We start from the raw sequence: 18,611 nt of genomic DNA on the forward strand, positions 1-18,611 counted from the left end.
GGGGGCAGGATGTTGTGTCTGTTTCTTCTGAGAAACTAGATGCAGGTCTGAGGACCTGAATGAGGCCAGTGATCATTAAACCAGCACTGTGGTCAGAAAGCTTCCTGTTTCCTGTTTGTTGACGCTGAAGCTGAAAGAACCGAGAAGAACAGAGAAGAAGAACCGAGAACCTTCATCTGCTGGAAGAGGAGAACTCTGAGTACTGACAAGTACTCAGTAGTACTAATCTAATATCAAAATAGTTCAATTATCAAAAGTAATGAAGAATTTAATTAAAAGTCCCACTTAATTTTAATATTAAAATTAAGTATTTAATACTACAGTACATTACGTTATTTAACAGACAGTCCAGAGCGACTTACAGTAAGCATTTTGTCAACAGAGTGAAACCAACTGTGCATCACAGTCTTCATCAGCTGAGACTTTAATAGGAATAAGTAACATTTGTAGAATCAGAGTTTGTTTTTTTTGTTTGTTTTTTAAAGAGTAGAAGATCGTTACATGGTGGTTAGTTCAGGAGGGTCCGGGTGGGTCCAGGAGGGTCCGGGTTGGTCCAGGAGAGACGAGTCTTCAGTCTCCGGTGAAAGACGGGCTGATATGAAGCGGACTGGACCTGGTCTTCACCTCACTGGACGCTCTGCTCTGTTTAAATTAAAGATGCTGAGCTTTAATTTAAAGTGAAACTCTTCAACTGTGCAAACACTGTTATCTAGATTATGTCATGTATAACCCAGTCTGCTATAATTCTTAATTATATCATTTATTACCTAGTCTGCTATAATTCTGGATTATATCATTTAATTCTGGATTATATCATTTATACCCCAGCCTGTTATTATTGCAGATTATATAATTTCTAATCCAGCCTGCTGTGACGCCTCGCTGTGTTTCTTCACCACAACCTGGATGGAAATTTCTTGTTTCTAAAGCAAGATGAGTTGTTCAAACTGACTCTGACTGTTTTTACTAAAATAGAAATGACTGAACGTCAGAACAACATCATGTTTCTGTTGGTTAAAGTAGAAACTACAGGAAATACAGAGAGCGAACCGCTTCCTGTGTCACCAAACCTCCTGCAGCCCGTCGACCCGCCACTTCCTGACCTGCTCCACCGGTAAGAAACCAAACCATTAAACTTCTCTCACTGTCCTGTTTAATGTGTCTAAAAACTGGATAAAATAAAATAATAAAATATGAATCTGCAAAAAGTCTCCTATAAGACACGCTGAGGAAACCTGGCAGTGAGTTACTGGAACTCAGCTAAATGTTTTCTGACATAAAAAGCAGCAGTTGGGTCACAGCAGCAGATAAAAACATAGAGCAAATGGTATCGAACTGCTGTATTAAACTTTATTAAATATTAGATGTATGAGAAGCATCTAGTTCAGTTTTCTGGTATAGTTTAATACATTTTTACAGCAAACTTTTCATTTTTCATTTATTTAACCAGGTAGTCTCACTGAGATCCAGATCTGCTTTTCTCTAAAGTCAAAGTGCTTTAATAAGCTGAGAGGAGCAGAAACCAACAAACGAACTAAACTAACAGGATGAAACCATGAAGTGTTTCTGTGTTCAGACAGGAGGAACTATAATCAGTATTCAGTTTTTACTCCTATTTAATTATTCTGCACATTTTCCCTTTTGTATTTTATTCTTTTCTATTTTTTGTATTTATTGCTAGTGTTTTTATTTTAATTTTATATACAATACTTTGTAACTCTGTTTAGATATGTTGTAAAGGTTAGCATTATGAGCATGAGCATTAGTATTAGCATTGGCATTAGTTTTAGTATTATTAGCATTAGCATTAGTTTTAGTATTATTAGCATTAGCATTAGTATTAGTATTATTAGCATTAGTATTAATATAGTATTAGTATTAGTTTTAGTATCATCAGGCCAGTGTTTGGTAGATTAATCCTCATCAGGATTTGATTTAGGTGAGAAACGAAACTTAAGTTAAACTCACTAAACTAAACTAAGTTTAACTTTGTTCAGTTTAGTCTAGTTTAATTTAGCTACCTAAAGTAAACTGAACTAAGTTCGTTTTTTCTGTTGATTTGACACATTTCTCCGAACTAAAGTCCATACGGTTACCTTTAACTAACAGTCTAATGATACCTTTTTGTTATTTTTGCACAAATTACAAAATCACATAACCCATAAATCCCCTGTGAAATAAATAAAGAAAAGAAATAAAGAAATAAAGAAATAAAAGGGATAATAAAGAATTAAGTTGTCGGTTACAACAGGAAATTTGTTTGCTTCTTTTATGCAAATTGTGATTCATCAAATTCAATTCAAATTACTGTTTCACTGAGACAAACATGGAAACTGTAAAACTGAAATATTAAATATTATAGTAGTAACACAATTGTAAGGAACAGATGTTTTGCTTACTGTAAAAAAAAGCAACATTTCATCAAATTATGGATGGAATGGCATTTCATAAAATCAGATTAAGGAATATGCATATACGGTATGAGCTGATCAATAGCTGATGTGTGGTTTTATAAAGATGATCTGAATATTGGACTGCTGCTATTTGTTTATAAACTAGATATAAACTAAACTAAATTAAACTAAACTAAACTAACTAAACTACACTATGTTAACTAAACTAACTCAAGTTAAACTAAACCAAACTAAACTAAGTTAAACTATCTAAGCTACACATGTTAAATTAAACTAGACAAAGTTAAATAGATATAAACTAAACTTGACTAAACTAATTAAACAAAGTTAAATTAAATGAACTAAACTAAACTGAACTAGACCAGACTAAAAAGGATTAAACTAACTAGATGTTGTCTCTGCAGACTCATTTCACTGATTTTAAATTTTCCATTCAGACATAAATAACATGAATCATATTTGATCATAAAATAAAAGTGACCTTTAATCTCATTAAACTAGAAACCAGAGTGTTAATCCAGGTTAACCAGTCAGATCCTGCTTCAGTCTGGTTTTCTGTAGTAAAGTAAAGTAAAGTAAAGTAAATGTAAATTCATATTAACCAGTTAACAGACTTCTAAACCATTGGAGCTTTTACCTTTTACTGTCTCTGTTCATAAATAATCAGTTGAGTGTCATAATAAATCAGACTATTGTTCATTAAAATAAAACCTTTCTGTCATTAAAGCTACTGTTAGATAGATATTAAAATAATAATAATAATGATATAATATAATAATATTAATAATAATATAATATAATAATAAGGAAGGTTATGTACATCCTTTTTAAATATTTAACCATTTGCTCAATATGTTAAAACATTATTAATTCTTATTTATTATTAATTATATTATTTGTTAATGACTGACAGGGACTGTTGTCATGAATGATCCCCACAGAGGCCTGCAGACAGATATAAAAACACACAGAAGTTTATTCATGTCGCCACACAGCAGACAATCAGCAAACAAAGACAAAACAGTGGAAACAGTTACAGTCAACGCTAAGAATTTAAACTTTTCTAAAGAAACAAGAGATTCTAATTTCAAAGACTTTTACAAATCATTCCATTTGCAAGGTGCATAGTATCGAGAAACATTTTTGCCGTTGGAATATCTCAGATTAGGTGAAGGATCCTGAGACCTGGTTCCATAATTACTGGATTTAATTGTGATTAATAATTTCCCTAGCAGAGCCTTCTGTCAAACAAGACCATCCCAGTTTTTCATACAGGACACAGTGTGAGCATGAAATCTATCAGCAGTAATAAAACGGAGTGCGTGTGGTTTAAATGTGAATACAGAGTGTCTCCATAATCAAAGACACACATGATTGTAGATTGGAAAATATTTTTTACTACTACTATTACTATTTCTAAACAGGAATACAATTTTAACTTCCATCCTGAGAGAGAGAGGCATTCTGCACGGGTCTTAAAGGAGAGTATTTAGTATAAAGTATTTATAAGAATCTACAGTTTCAATTAACTTTGTAAAAAAATAATGTTGTACTTCTAGGTAATCAAATTAATTGATAAAAAACATTATTGTAATTATATAAAAAAATTTTTAGATACAATGGAATATTTCTGGACTAGAGACTAGAGAGACTTTTCTTGAAAACATTGACGGCCCATAAATACATTTATATCCGCTGTGTGTTTTTACCACACTGATGTTTCAGTAACTTGACTGAGGATAGACTAATCTGTTTTCTAAGTTACTACAGCATGAAGATCTGGAAATACAATTCAATTCAAAAACATAAAGTACCTGTACTGGTTGTGAGTTTGACAACATGTTCAATATTTCATGTTCAATAGTTCAACATTTTAAACAAAACAACAAAAAACAAAAAAAACTGGAAGATGTCGGTGTTTTAAACTCTAATGTTGAAATGGTTTTATAAGCTGGAAAGGAGCAGAAACCAAATAACTAAACCAACCAGGATGACACCAAAATATATTACAAACTGAAGTGTTTCTGTGTCCAGACAGGAGGAAATCAACACTGGAACTATATAACATTAACTTTGAGTATATTAACAATGAAACTCAAAAACATAAAGTACCTGTATTGGTTATGAGTTTGACAACATGTTCAATATTTAATATACAGTACGACGTCTGAATCATATAACTTCTAACTCATATTACTGTTGTTAGACCAAAACTACAGTGAAGAAAACAAAGGTTATGTTCTCATTGATTTCTCATGCATTCGCAACATTCTACAAAAGGGTTTTAATGAGTTTCAAGGGCCAAAGAGTCGTGAAATTCACTCAAGACATAAATGACAGGGAAACATTTAGTTCATGGAAACTTTCAGTTCAAGTCAAGGCAAAGAAAAAACTGTAATTACAGTTCTGTGGGATTTTTTTCTGCTGCGATGACTGAGAACAGAAACATCTTTGATCTTCATCTTGTTTCACAGATCGATGAGTCACATGCGGCTCATTCGCTCACCTTCACCCACACTCAGTTCACAGAGACGCCCAAACAAGAAAACCACCAGAGCGGTGAAACAGGAAGCCAGCATGACTTCCAACCGTGCGCTGCTGCTGCAGGTGCTGGCTGAGGTGCCGCCGGTGGAGCTGAAGAAGTTTCAATGGTGTCTCACACAGGATGTTCTGCAGGACTTCCTGCCCATCCCTCCACGCTGGCTGAGGTCCGCTGACGCCTGGAGCACCTGCGAAACCATGGTGAGGTGCTACGGGGAGGAGGGAGCGGTGAGGATGACGGCTGAGATCCTGAGGAAGATGGGACGGACACATTGGATCGGGGAACTCCTCAGCCGATGCCCTCGGACGGCGGTTCCTCCGATGACCAATCCGAATCCACAGCCGAGCCCCTACTTTGTAAAAACTCTGCGCAAGAAGCTGATCAACAGGATACAGCACTCCAGAGCCATCCTGGACGCTCTGCAGGAGCAGGGGCTTCTGAGTGAAGCAGAGAGGGAGGCTGTTAGCATCTATGCTAACAGGAAAGATAAGAACCGGGCGCTGGTGGACCTGGTGCTGAGGAAGGGGACCAAAGCCCAGGAGATGTTCTACCAGACCCTCAGCCAATTAGAACCGTTCTTACTGAAGGACCTGGACTCCCATCCAACCATCCCCAAGGTTTCAAAGCACATTACTGTTTCAGTGGTTTAAAGGGGAAGACCACTCAAACTAAGAACTACAGGACAATAAATATTTATGAACATAGACAGAAACCAGAGAACTAAGATTCAAACCTGTGATGTCATCAAGATGTACAATCTGCAGCAGCTCCATACAGAATGAATAGGAGACAGAGTGTTTTTACAGAAATGTTCATTTCCCAGATCAAACTTCACATCTGATCTGATGACATCACAGGGTCAACTCCTATTTTGTGTCGATTGGCTGTCCTACACCATGGGTCAATGAAACATGAGTTCTTGAACTGAGAGGTATTCCCCTTGAACCTTTAGTATATAAAACCTGTTTCTACATGGTTCAGCCAGTCTTTACATTTCCCAAATAATATCGGGTCATGAAGCCTCCCTATTGTATAATGACAGTTTGTGTTTGAGGGGTGAAGATGCCTTTCACACAGTTTATCCTCCTATCAAACTGCTTCTTTCTGTTTTATTTTGTAGCAGCTGTTGGAGGGTTTGGTTTCAGATGAGCTGAGATCTTTCCAGTGGTTGGTCAGTCAGCAGGCTGGAGAAGGCTGCCCTCCCATTGGTCAAAAGAAGCTGGAGCACGCTGACTGGCTGGAGACGCAGAACCTTCTGGAGAAACTTTACGGGCCGGAGCAGGCGGCGCTCATCACCCTGGACATCCTGCCGAGGATCGTCCCGCTGCAGAGTGCGTAGAGTTAGGACGCTTCACACAGCATCAGAACAGAAAGACCGGTCTTCATGTGTCACCATGCATCACTGTGTGGCAGCGGTCCATAGGTTCATCATGAAGAACCCAGACCCACATGAGCGGAGAACCTCCAGGTTTTTTGTCTCAGTTAGTTTGAAAAAAGTGTTGTGATACAGTGATGTATGGTGATATATTAGCTAAATCTGTTTATGATCATAAGACAACACATACTCTGACTTTCTATAATAAATCACATTGTAGTAGAAGCAGTACATTATAAGCTATGTTTGCTATCGGTTCAGTTACTAATGCTAACGTCCCTGTAGTCTCTGTAGAAAAGATGAAGATGAATGTAAAACATCTAAACACAGATTACCAGGTAAATGGATCAAACCTCTAGGTGTTTAAATCTGTTTTCCAAATCAGGTCTCAAAGAACCCCAGTCTGTTTCCTGTGGAAAACTTGCTTTCAGCCCCAAAACATTTTTTATTTACTGTTATTCAACCTCACAGTTTTCTCAGCTTGGCATCTTCCAGTCTCTGTGAAATGGAACCTGGAAATACCTGGTTTGTGGTTGCTTGCAAACCCTAAAATTGGATTGATTTAAGCAAACTGTCACTGTGCAAATCCTTGAATCCTTGAAATCCTTGAATCTATCGCCAAGAACTAAGAAAGACAGTCTTGTTTTCAGCTTGACACATTTCTGAGTTTATCTAATTGGTTTTAAAGGGTTTAATCAGCCCAAGAGTAGTAGCTTTCTCAGTCCATAGAGGAACATCAGGTGTGTCAAACCGTGGAGGGCCGAGAGTCTGCAGGTTTTCCTTCCAAACAAACTCTCCACCAAGAGATTTCACTGTCTAGCACAGCTTCAACCTGAGAAACTAATCAGTGAAATCACCTGGGCTTTTTCTCAATATGCGTTCTTGTCCTTCCATGACACGTTTTGGGTAATATCTACCTGCCGAAGTACGATTCCACTCTGGACTAGAAGACCTCATTTCATCAGTAAATGTTAAGAATTAATGTGAAAGGTGAAGCAGGTGAACTGATGGTGTTGAACTGTCGCAGGTCTCGGTCTGCAGAGCGAAGCGCCGCCGTCGACCAGCGAGTCTGAAACCCGACCGGAGCCGGACGCAGACACGACACCGGTAATACCAGAAGCAATCGAACTTAGCCTTTACTGTTTGGTGTGATCAATCATTGGGAAATTAATTTTCTGTTTTATTGACCATTGACTATTATTTAATTTGTCTAGATTGAGATTACACCTGAAGTCCATGAGGAAGGCAACATGTACCGGTAACAGGCAACACACTCTTCACACTCTTCCTTTATGGTGCTGTAAAGAACCCCTTAAGAATGTATGAAATGTTCCAAACCAGCAGAACTTTAAGAACCATACTAGATACTTTATTCTGATTTTCGTTTTTTTTTATTTAAACCAATCAGTGGGTTCTTTGAGACTTTATAGTTCTATACAGAACTACTTCCCTACCCAAAGAATGTCTGAAGAACCCTAATGCTAATGCTAATGAACGGCTCTAACTGTCTCCAGGCTGCAGTGTCCGCAGGCCGGAGTGTTCCGCTGCAGTCTGACTGGTTTGGTGTTGGAGGGCGACGGCGACGTCACGTACCGGACGGTTCCCTGGGACCGGAAGTTCCTCGAGGCCAAAGGCTGGATTCCGGCAGGACCGCTGTTCAAGTTCACCTGCCTCCGAGGAAGTTTCCACCGGCTCCACCTCCCACACTGCCAGGTCTTCTCCGGTCAGTATGAAAAACAGACCACCAATCAATTCAATCACTTCCTTTATTTAAACAGGTAAGTCCCATTGAGATCGAGATCTCGTTTTCAAGAGAGACCTGTGTACACAACAAGAAAACAAAACATATAAAAACATACAAAATTGACGACAAGTTAATTTCAGACAATCCACATGCAGACAAAATAAGAAAACTAAGAGAAACACGAGCAATCCATAATGCATCATCCAGCAGCACCCTAAACTTCTCTATGGAGACAAGTCGGTCCAATTTGAGTGAGTCCTGAAGCCTATTCCATCTATTAGGAGCATAAAAGGTGAAAGCGGTCCTTCCTGACTCTGTGTTCATATGTGGAATGTCCAATCTAATGTATGCCTGCCAACGTGTCTGATATCCTGTAGCACTGAAACTTAAAAGTGAAGACAAATACAGTGGTAGCTTGCCGTGTAAGGCTTTGTAAATAAACAAAAGGCAGTGTTGTTCTCTTCGAGTGGTAAGAGACGGCCATCCTACTTTCTCATAGAGAATACAATGATATGTTCTAAGCATGTCACCGGTTATAAATCTAAGAGCACTGTGGTAAACAGCATCAAGGGGTTTGAGTGTCAGGGCTCCAGCGTGCATATAAATCACATCTGCATAATCAAGCACTGATAAAAATGTTGCTTGGACAATCTGCATCCTACTACTCATTGTAAGGCATTGCTTATTTCTAAAAAAGAAACCCATTTTAAACTTCAGTTTCTTAGTCAGTTCCTTGACATGGGTTTTAAAAGACATTTTTTCATCTAACCAAATACCTAGGCACTTGTAACACTGGACCTTGTGAATTTGAACCCCATTTATTGTACTAATGTTAAAATTCATAGGATTTTTTGTATGTGAACTGGTAAAAAGCATGTATTTTGTCTTATCTGGGTTTAGCACAAGCTTAAGTTTAATCAGGGCATTTTGAATACCCAAAAAATCTGACTGTAAATTAGTAAAAGCTTTGTCAATAGAGGGTGCTGCTGAGTAAATTACAGTGTCATCAGCATAATAATGAATAGAGCTGTTCTGAATTAAGCAACCCAGCTCATTTATGTACAGCGTGAACAAGATGGGACCTAAAACTGAGCCTTGGGGCACCCCTTTAGTGACTTCAATGAAGTCAGATTGATGGCCATCAGCAACTATTGCTTGAGTTCTGCCAGAGATAGCTCAGAAACCAGTTACATGCATTGATGTCAAAACCAATTGATTTAAGCCTATCCAGAAGAAGAGAATGATCCACAGTGTAAAATGCTTTTGGTAAATCTATAAACAAGGCAACACAACTCTCTTTCCTATCTAATGAACAGATTATGTCATTTGCTATTTTGCATGCTGCGGTCACTGTACTATGTCGGGGTCTGAAACCAGATTGATGGGAGTTTAGAATGTGATGATCAGACAGAAATTGATGCAGTTGACTATTGATGAGTTTTTCTAAGATTTTGTCTAAACACGACAGTTTGGAGATTGAGCGGTAGTTATTTGGATCACTGGTATCCCCACCTTTATGTAAGGGCATTACATGGGCTGCTTTCCATATGTTAGGGATGCTACCAGACAGGAGAGTTAAGTTAAAAAATATGCATTAAAGGGTAAGCTATAACAGTTGCAGTCAATAATAAAAGTCTTGGATTTAAAAGGTCTGCTCCAGTAGCTTTTTTCGGGTCAATCGATGTTAAGGCTTCAAATACCTCCCCAGCTGAGAATTCCCTAAGCGAAAAAATTTGCCTAGTTGAATCATTAGTGGAACAATTTAACCCAACATCAATTGAGGCGCCAGTGGACAGATTTAACTTCTCAAATAGGTAACCGGAAGAAACAAAATGCTTATTAAAAACATCACATATTTGTTCTTTTCCAGAAATGACTACAGAGTCCTGAGAGAGATGTTTGGGTAAAGAGAAAGCATGACCATGATTTAGAGCCTTGACTGTTTTCCAAAATTTTGCTGGATTATTGTAGCTATCAGACATGGTGTGAATAAAAAAAGATGCTTTAGCATTTCTAATGGTCCTGACACATTTATTCCTCCATTGTCTAAAGGTCAGCCAATCAGTGGAGGACTATGAGGTTCTTGCCTTTGCCCACGCTGCATCCCTTTCCCTTAACATCTCCAAGATCTCAGATGAAAACCAAGGGTTTGATCTATCTTTTACCCTAAATTTCTTGAATAGAGTATGCTTGTTTGCCAATGAATTGAAAATATTTGTGAAATAGGTTAGGGCTAAGTCCGGGTCTGGAATAGCACCTAACCTTGAGATATCACTGAGATATAAATCATGAAGAAATGCTTGCTCAACAAAATGTTTAAAGTCTCTTTTCACAATGATACGTGGTGGAATCCTTTCTTGTCTGAGACCTCTAATGCAGGAAATAGGACAATGATCACTGAAATCTAGAGCAAATACACCACTGGCTGTATATCTATGTGGTCTATTGATTAGGATGATATCAATCAGAGATGACTTCTCAGGATTCTTAGTGTTAGGCTGAGTAGGCGTGGTAATGAGCTGAGTAAGATTTAATTCAATGCAATAGTTTTTTAGCCCCTCAGAGGAGGAAGATAGCCAGTTAAGGTTAAGGTCAACCATAAACAAAACTTCAGAGGTCTCATACACAGATTATCAAGGGCACTCTGATATGCAGAGGGAGGGCGATATGCTCCTATAACCACCATTTTATCATTAGGATTAAGAGAGACATTTAAAGCTAAAAATTCAAACTGATTTGACAGGGACACAGAATGCAACACAGATACATTAAAACAGTTTCTGATAAAGATAGCAACCCCACCCCCCTTTGTGATTCTGTCCATCCTATAAACATTGTAACCATTAAGTGCAATGACATCATCTTTAACTTTATCCAACAACCAGGTTTCTGTTAGTATTAAAACATCCGGATTGGTTTGTTGGACCCAGATTCTGATTGGATCCATTTTAGGTACCAAACTTCTCACATTCATGTGTAATAATCCAAGCCCCCTGCGACGCAGGAAGTCACTTGGTGAGCTGGCGTTTAGCGGCGCCAGCAACCAGTGCTGGTGATCCGGTTAGAATCCACGTATGAAAATAAAAGGTATAAAAGCTCAAAGTGGTAAAATACATAAAAGACCAGGTATAGTCCAATCTCCGATCATTAGATTAAAAGCCAGAATCTACTAAAGTCAGAGCTGGTAAAACACGCAAACAAGGAAATCAAAACCGGCAGAAATCAAAATCAAGGAAATCAAAATCTGGCATGAAAGTGATACTTTGGCATTTTGAAGTTTAGTTTGTAGGTTTTCTTCACCAGTGGGAGGGAAAGTTCCTGTAGTTTCACTGTAATCAACAGAGAAACGATTTGTTAGCATCATGAGCATCGGTGTTACGGTCAGAGGCAGCGAAGAGGGTAGAGAAGCAGGAACGAGACCAGAAGGTTGTCGGTTCGAATCCCCGGACCGGCTGGTTTGGGAAAATGAATCTAAATGAATGAGCGACGCTCTCCCCTCCCTCACCGTCAATGCCGAGGTGCCGTCGAGCAAGGCACCGAAGCCTCAACCGCTTTGTAAATGGGGAGTCGCTCTGTGTTGCAGACGGTGGGCGGGACTTCCTGTCTGTCGCCCACGTGACAGAGGACCGGGTGGACTTCGTCCGACCGGAGAGAACAACAGATAAACACGTGGTCATCGGCATCACCGGCTTCTCCGCCTTCGGCCTGGTCAGGGAAAACGAGCCGGCGGCGGCCGGCGGTCCGATCAACGGCCTGGTGTTGCTGTTCCACCAGCCGTCCGTGGATCCGGAGCTCTACTCCTCTCTGTACGTTCTGCTGCTGCCCAGGAACGTCGTGATCCCTCAGGTACTCCGGCCCGGTTCCTGCTCCGGTCGCACAAACACTTTGTTTTTGGTGAAATTTGGTTTACCGAATAGCAACCGATTTTCATTTGAATACGTTTCCTATTTTTATCTTCTACTTTCTCCTTATACATTTTCCCATTCTTGTTGTTATGTGTTTCCGAAAAGCACTTTGTATACGAGATTATTATTATTATGACTGTTATTTTCAGGTGGTGAGGGAGTGGAAGAAAAGACCTGGGGTGGAGTATATTGAAGCTCTTCCTGACTGTGAGCTGATCCCAAATCAGACGTACAAACTGTTTGGAAAACCAGTGAAACTCATCCAGCCGGAGGTCAGCTGGTCTTTCTGTTTTCATTCAACCGGCTGCAAATGTTTTCAGAAAAAAACAGTTTAAAGGTTGTCAGAATTTCAGCACGTTTACGTACGATGATAATTCAAACCTAAGAAGTGTCAGTATTTTGTGGACAAATTCATGAAATAGGTAATTTAGATATTTTTCCAATATTTAAATTGCAATATTTGTTAATTTGACTTCCATATCAGTAATCATTTAGTCAGACTAGGTGTCGATAATTAATTATCCACCAGTCAATCCTGGTTTATTAACATTAGTGCCGGTTTGTCTGGTTTGTCAGTAGATTGTAGTTTTAGCTCCACAAACAGAGACAGAGCTGTTCTTAGGCAGAAATGATCTGATTGGTTGAGTTAAATCTATGTGGGCGGAGCCAAAGAAACACAGTTTAGCTAGTTAGTTAGCTAACTGACAAACTGGCGAAGAAGGAAAATTGGTCAAAATAAACCAATAAATTGCCAAAAAATGTATAAATTGCAATGACTATTTTTTAACTCCTTCACTCCCATGGCATCATGATATTGAAGCTCAGCAGCTAGCTAGCTAACCTAGCTAGCTATAGGCTAGTATGGCTAGTTTGAACTTGAAGGTCAGCTAGCTAACCTAGATAACTTAGCATGGCTAGATTGTATTTTTTCAGTTAGCAGCAGAGCGCTAGGCTTCCTAATATTAGCTTCCTCCTCTCTCACCTCTTGTCTTTTCACTGAGCTTCGGTCTGATGTTACTTAACCAGAAAAACTGTGGATCTTTGGCTCCGCCCACTGAGGTTTAACTCAACCAATCAGATTATTTCTGCCTCCACATCACCTCTGCCTCCGATAAATGTTTTATAATTAAAACTCTAATCTGCATCTCTTTTCTTCATTCCAGGAAGCAAAGTTTCTGAATTTTGAAGACTACCATAACTACATCGCTTCATTCGAGGTCCACCTGGAAAGAGATGTGAAGACAGTGCAGCTGGAGTTAAAAGACAGTAAAGTCTGTCTTCCCTGGCTGGCTGGCTGGCTGTTTCCCTCACAAGGCTTCCTGGTTTGGAGCAGAGTGATCCAGCTTAAAGGTAAGAGACTGCAATACAACACTGTGGCTGTTGAACTGAACCGGCTTCAGTCACGTGTTCAGTGTGTTCCTGCTGTCCAACCCCAAACCCAGCAGTCAGTCTGTAGCTCTACGGTTCATTTGACTGTTTGTTATAGACAACATCATACACACATTATTATTAAATCATTAATGATTAATTTTAAAAAATCTAAATGCACCATGTTTCCTTTTCCACAGCCAGTCCACCAGCAGACATCATAGCAGGTAATTAATTACCTTCCAAACACAAACTCACATTCATTCCTGTAACTGTATTAGTTTCCTGTTCTCACTTGGTGCTTATTGATCTTTTCAGCACTAAAGGTTTGTGCTTGTTGCTGATCAGCGACATTTACAAAATATAGGGAGGGAAATATGGAAATTGGAGGTGGATGTGATTAATCAAGGCTCACAATTATGTGTTGATACTGCACACTATTTAAGAACTAAAGCCCGTCTTAAAGCAGACAATTTAAGAACTATTATTTCAGAACTATTATAAGCACGTTCACATTTTGTGCACAGACAAGCTTGGCTGCAGTAGCTGCATCACCAAAGACTGTCAGGAAAATAGCCTCAACTTTTTAATCAACCAATAAATAATAATAATAATTTCTCTGCCAGAAACTTGGGTGTCATGATTGATGACCAGCTAACCTTCAAGGAGCATGTGGCTTCTGTTGCTCGGTCATGCCGATTTGCTCTGTACAATATCAGGAAGATCAGACCCTTCCTGTCTGAACATGCAGCTCAACTCCTGGTTCAGGCTCTTGTAATATCAGCCTTGACTACTGCAGCTCCTTCCTGGCAGGGCTCCGGCATGTAGCTCAAACCTCTGCAGATGATCCAGAACGCGGCGGCGCGTCCGGTCTTCAACCCCAAAAGAGCACATGTCACTCCGCTATTCATCTCCCTCCACTGGCTCCCAGTCGCCTGCATCAAGTTCAAGTCCTTGATGCTCGCCTACAAAACAATAACCAAAACGGCTCCGACCGACCTGAACTCCCTCATTCAGGTCTATGCTCCCTCCGGCTCACTACGCTCTGCCATGGAGCGGCGCCTGGTGCTGCCACCACAGCAAGGCCCTAAGTCTCTAGCCAGACTCTTCTTCTGTGGTTCCCCGGTGGTGGAACGAGTTGCCAAACTCCATTCGATCCGCAGAATCCCTCTATCCTTAAGAAAAGGCTAAAGACCCAGCTCTTTAGCGAATACCTCCTTTCATAAAAAAAAAAAAAAAAAAAATTTGATGCACTCTATGCATTACCTCATAGCACTACCTTGTAGCACCTTTGTCCTGTTGGACCAGAACTTAGCTCTATAGCACTTACTCTCGTTGTTCTCTCCTATCTAGAAACTTGCTTGTGTTGTATGCAAATCTCATGTGTAAGTCGCTTTGGATAAAAGCGTCTGCCAAATGTGAAATTGTAATTGTAATTGTAATAACCCAATTGAAATAAATGCAAATTTGGAATTGCACTAAACAAGTACAATGTTGTTTGACTGTGGAAAAAAATCACCATCAAATCTTTGTCTTTATTGCATTGATTTGTAATTGTTTTGGAGAAAATATCAAACTCACCTTGCTCTAATCTCGTCCAAAGGAGTCAGGAGACAAATAGTTTGTGATAATTCATAACTAGAATCATAATAATAAGCCAAGTTAGCAGATCCAAGCCTATTAGTACCTGCTACCCTCCTGTGAGTATTTTCTCTTTCTGTTCTAGAGAAGTTAGAGATGACAGATCTTCTGCTGAACACGCTGAGCTCCCTGAGGTCGGAGGACTTCGGAAGCTTCCAGCGCCACCTGGGCCAGCTCCCGGACCCCGTCCCGGTCTGCGCGCTGGAGGCGGCGGACAGGATGAGCACCGTGGACAAGATGGTCCAGAAATACCTGGCCTGCGGGGCGGCGGACGTCACCGTGGAGATCCTGAGGAAGATGAAGTTTAACGATCTGGCAGATGATCTGCAGAGGAGCGCAGCATCGTGACAGAGGAGGAAACAGGATGCAGACATGTGAACTTTTTTCTGTCACAGAGACATAAACTGATTTTGATTGTTTTGTTGTGTATATAATATTATGTGTATGTAATAATAATAATAAAAATAATTGATTACATTTATATAGTGCTTTTCTAGGTACTCAAAGCGCTTCACATATCAGGGGGGGGGGGGGGGGGGGACTCAACTCATCACCACCTGGTGATGCACGGCAGCCAGTTTGTGGCAGAGCGCTCACCACACATCAGCTGTCTCAGTGGAGAGTAGAGGACTGAAAGAGCCAATTAGGTAAAGAGGGATGATTAGTTGGCCATGATGGAAGGAAGGCCTGTTTTTGGGAATGTTGCCATGGCAGCGGGGTTACACCCCTACTCTGAGATGAGTGCAGATGGATCTTTATGGACCACAGAGTCAGGACCTCGGTTTAACGTCTCAACCGAACGTCTCAATTTCTGCCTGCTGGTGCAGTGTGATGTCATCGTTAAAGATACTCTGTTTTCCAGGAAGACAAATGAATGGGTTTTGATATAAAAATACAAGAAAATAAAAACAGATTTTTGGCATTTATTGTTAACTCTAATTCTTTAAAGTCACTGATTGAAAAATGAATGCCAGGTGTCGCAGGGGAAAAATAAAGTGGCTTTAAAAGTGTTCTTTTTAATACTAATAATTATTATTATTATTATACTAATAATAATTTTAATATCCAAGTCTCACAGTTTCATGAAATCAAGAAAATGAATTTAAAATGATGAATCTCCACCTGTCAGCTGTTGAGGCTGTTTTCTCCTGTTGGTTTAATTCTGCTGTTTTAAGAACAAAATCGATCATTTCACCCAAGAGGCATCTGCATGTGTGCAAGACTGTTTACCTGGTAACAATAATACTGGCAATAATAATAATAATATAATAAACTTTATTTATATACTCACCTCCATATCAAAGCACATGGCTCTGAAATGGATGAAACTTCAGTAATGCAGCAGATGTTTCACTGAACCTAAAATCATTTATACTCTGACGAGGAACAAAGACAGAGTAGAAATAAAGTCTTGACAAGAAGAGTACGACTGAACTCACATTTCCATTTTATTTTTCAGAAACATCTCATGGTCAGTGAATGATGCGGATTCAGGTGTGAAAGAGACAGAGACCGAAACAGAAACAGAAACAGAAACAGAAACAGAAACAGAAACAGAGACAGAAACAGAATCAGAAACAGAAACAGAAACAGAAACAGAAACAGAATCAGAATCAGAGACAGAGACAGAGACAGAGACAGAAACAGAAACAGAAACAGAAACAGAAACAGAAACAGAGACAGAAACAGAAACAGAAACCCTCCAGGAGCCTCAGTGAAAAAACAGACTTCACTGGATCGTTTCTCCAAACGTCCTCAACACTGAAAGAAACCGACTCGAATCTTCTGTACCTTCAGATCACATGACCCACAGACAGACCCGACAGTTACACAGTGAGACTCAGACAGAAACCGCCTTCGACACAGAAACCACGACTCACAGTCTGAGCCTGGAGGAGCCGGGAGGCCAGAAGACAGACTGCTGTCCATGTGATGACCAAGTGTGATGAGAAATGAAGAGTTTTGCGGTTGGCTCCAAACCGCTGGTGCTGAGGTTTGTCTCAGAGACACACACACACACACACACACACACACACACACACACACACACACACACACACACACACACACACACACACACACACACACACACACACACACACACACACACACACACCAGTCCAGTGTTCACTGATGCCAAAACATGAAGTGCTGTGGAGGGGAGAGCTGCCATGCTGCTGCATTCAGGCTCACAGCAAATCCCAGTCCTACACAGCCAAAGTTTCCTGAAGCCACGCCCCCTTTTGTCTGCGTGTCCGGCTATTGGCTCCTGAAGAGAGCATCACCTCTTCTCATTGGTGTGTCTGCTGGGGAAGGGCCGGACTTTGGACAGGACTCTGAGCGGCGGGTCGGTCATGGTGGTGACGCACCGTGTGTTCGGAGGGAGGGCGGGCGGGGGGGCGGTGAGGGCGGGAGGGGGGGCGGTGAGGGCGGGCGGGGGGGCGGTGACGGTGGGCGGGGCTTCTGTCGCCGTGGGGACCGGAGAAGAGAGGTTTGTCGTCACCGTGGCAACAGGGTTGGCCAGAGAAGTCTGTATTTCTGCCCTCCTGGCCAGAGCCGACCTCAGCTGGTCTCTGATCTCCTCGATCTTCACCTGGAGCTCCTGCAGCTCCCCGGGCCTGGGAGGAGCCACCGCTGATGGGGGAGGAGCCACCGCTGAGGGGGGAGGAGCCACCGCTGAGGGGGGAGGAGCAGCGGCAGAGGGAAGGGCGGAGGAGGAGGAGGAGGAGGGGAGGGATAGCACCAGGCTGGCAAAGGAAGCCGCAGGTCCTCCGTTCTCACAGAGTCGGGCGGTTGGCCCCGCCCCGCCTCCGCTGGCTCCTCCTCCTTTGGCTCCTGGGGGGTTGGAGGAGGAGGAGGAGGAGGAGGAGGATGTGACCCGGGCGAGGAGGCGCCGGGTGTTGAGGGTCTCCAGGTTGAAGTGGACTCGTTTGTCCCGGTCCTTGCCGGACGCCTCGGCGTCTTTACTGCTCTCGTTGTTCCACCTGGCCGACGCCCCGGGGGCGGGGGGGGGCGGGGGGGGCTGGGGCTTCAGGTTACAGCTGGAAACACAGAGAACCAGGATTTAAAGAAAAACACCACCAAACACCGTCGGCATGTTACCATGACAACAGACCGGTCGCTGCTCGAAAACCCTCTGGATAAACTCTGGGCCGGTTTCCCAGACAGAGATGAACTAGTCCCAGACTGAAATGTTAAACTGGATTAACAATAATAGTCCTAGATTTATCTTAATCTAGATTTAACTGGTCAGATTGAACAGAATACAGATTAGCTCTACTCCAGGACTAAAGGAAGGTTTACATTAAACCTCAAGTTGAACAGAAACAGTCCTGTTCCTCAGTCCAGCTCTAACACAAACTGAAGTTCAAGTAAAAATCTTTTTCATATAAACAAATGTCTGTTTTGTCTCCTGTATCCAGTTCATGAAACTTCATGTGCTGTAAAGTCCGTCTTTCCTCTGCCTCACAGGAAGTGATGCGTTCATGTTTATCGAAGCAACAACAGCAGTTTGTTTGGAAGAAATATAAGAAACTATAAGAAATATAAGAAGCTGCAGTCTTCACTGAGCGTCTTTATTACAGCAAAGCAAAGCCTGCTGATCTCCAGACTCCACAGTCTA

The 18,611-nt window shown here is 41.1% G+C and overlaps 2 protein-coding genes across 3 annotated transcripts; one reads left to right on the forward strand and one right to left on the reverse strand.

The window, feature by feature from the left end:
* Nucleotides 1-992: 992 nt before the first annotated feature.
* Nucleotides 993-15,496, forward strand: LOC139642762 (uncharacterized). Of its 2 annotated transcripts, none has more exons than XM_071517772.1 (11): nucleotides 993-1,114; nucleotides 4,889-5,573; nucleotides 6,077-6,287; nucleotides 7,359-7,438; nucleotides 7,546-7,589; nucleotides 7,846-8,054; nucleotides 11,659-11,921; nucleotides 12,130-12,252; nucleotides 13,144-13,330; nucleotides 13,549-13,575; nucleotides 15,075-15,496. In XM_071517772.1, exons 1-11 carry the CDS (start codon nucleotides 1,002-1,004, stop codon nucleotides 15,335-15,337), a joined length of 2,205 nt encoding a protein of 734 aa, XP_071373873.1. In that variant the 5' UTR covers nucleotides 993-1,001; the 3' UTR covers nucleotides 15,338-15,496. The 2 variants fall into 2 exon arrangements, with proteins under 2 accessions (XP_071373873.1, XP_071373874.1); XM_071517773.1 differs by having other exon boundaries at nucleotides 6,080-6,287.
* Nucleotides 15,497-17,270: 1,774 nt separating this feature from the next.
* On the reverse strand, nucleotides 17,271-18,030 carry LOC139642765 (uncharacterized; the record flags this gene model as incomplete). The annotated part of the gene is made up of 1 exon (XM_071517775.1): nucleotides 17,271-18,030. A coding segment is annotated over one exon (760 nt), but the record flags the coding sequence as incomplete, so codon positions are not given.
* Between the last annotated feature and the right edge of the window lie 581 nt (nucleotides 18,031-18,611).

This window comes from Centroberyx affinis, unplaced genomic scaffold (genome assembly GCF_046629955.1).
Source record: "Centroberyx affinis isolate AG114_WGS23_722 - 3 ecotype Tasmania unplaced genomic scaffold, CSIRO-AGI_Caff_v1 ptg000520l_1, whole genome shotgun sequence".
Lineage (NCBI taxonomy): Eukaryota > Metazoa > Chordata > Actinopteri > Beryciformes > Berycidae > Centroberyx > Centroberyx affinis.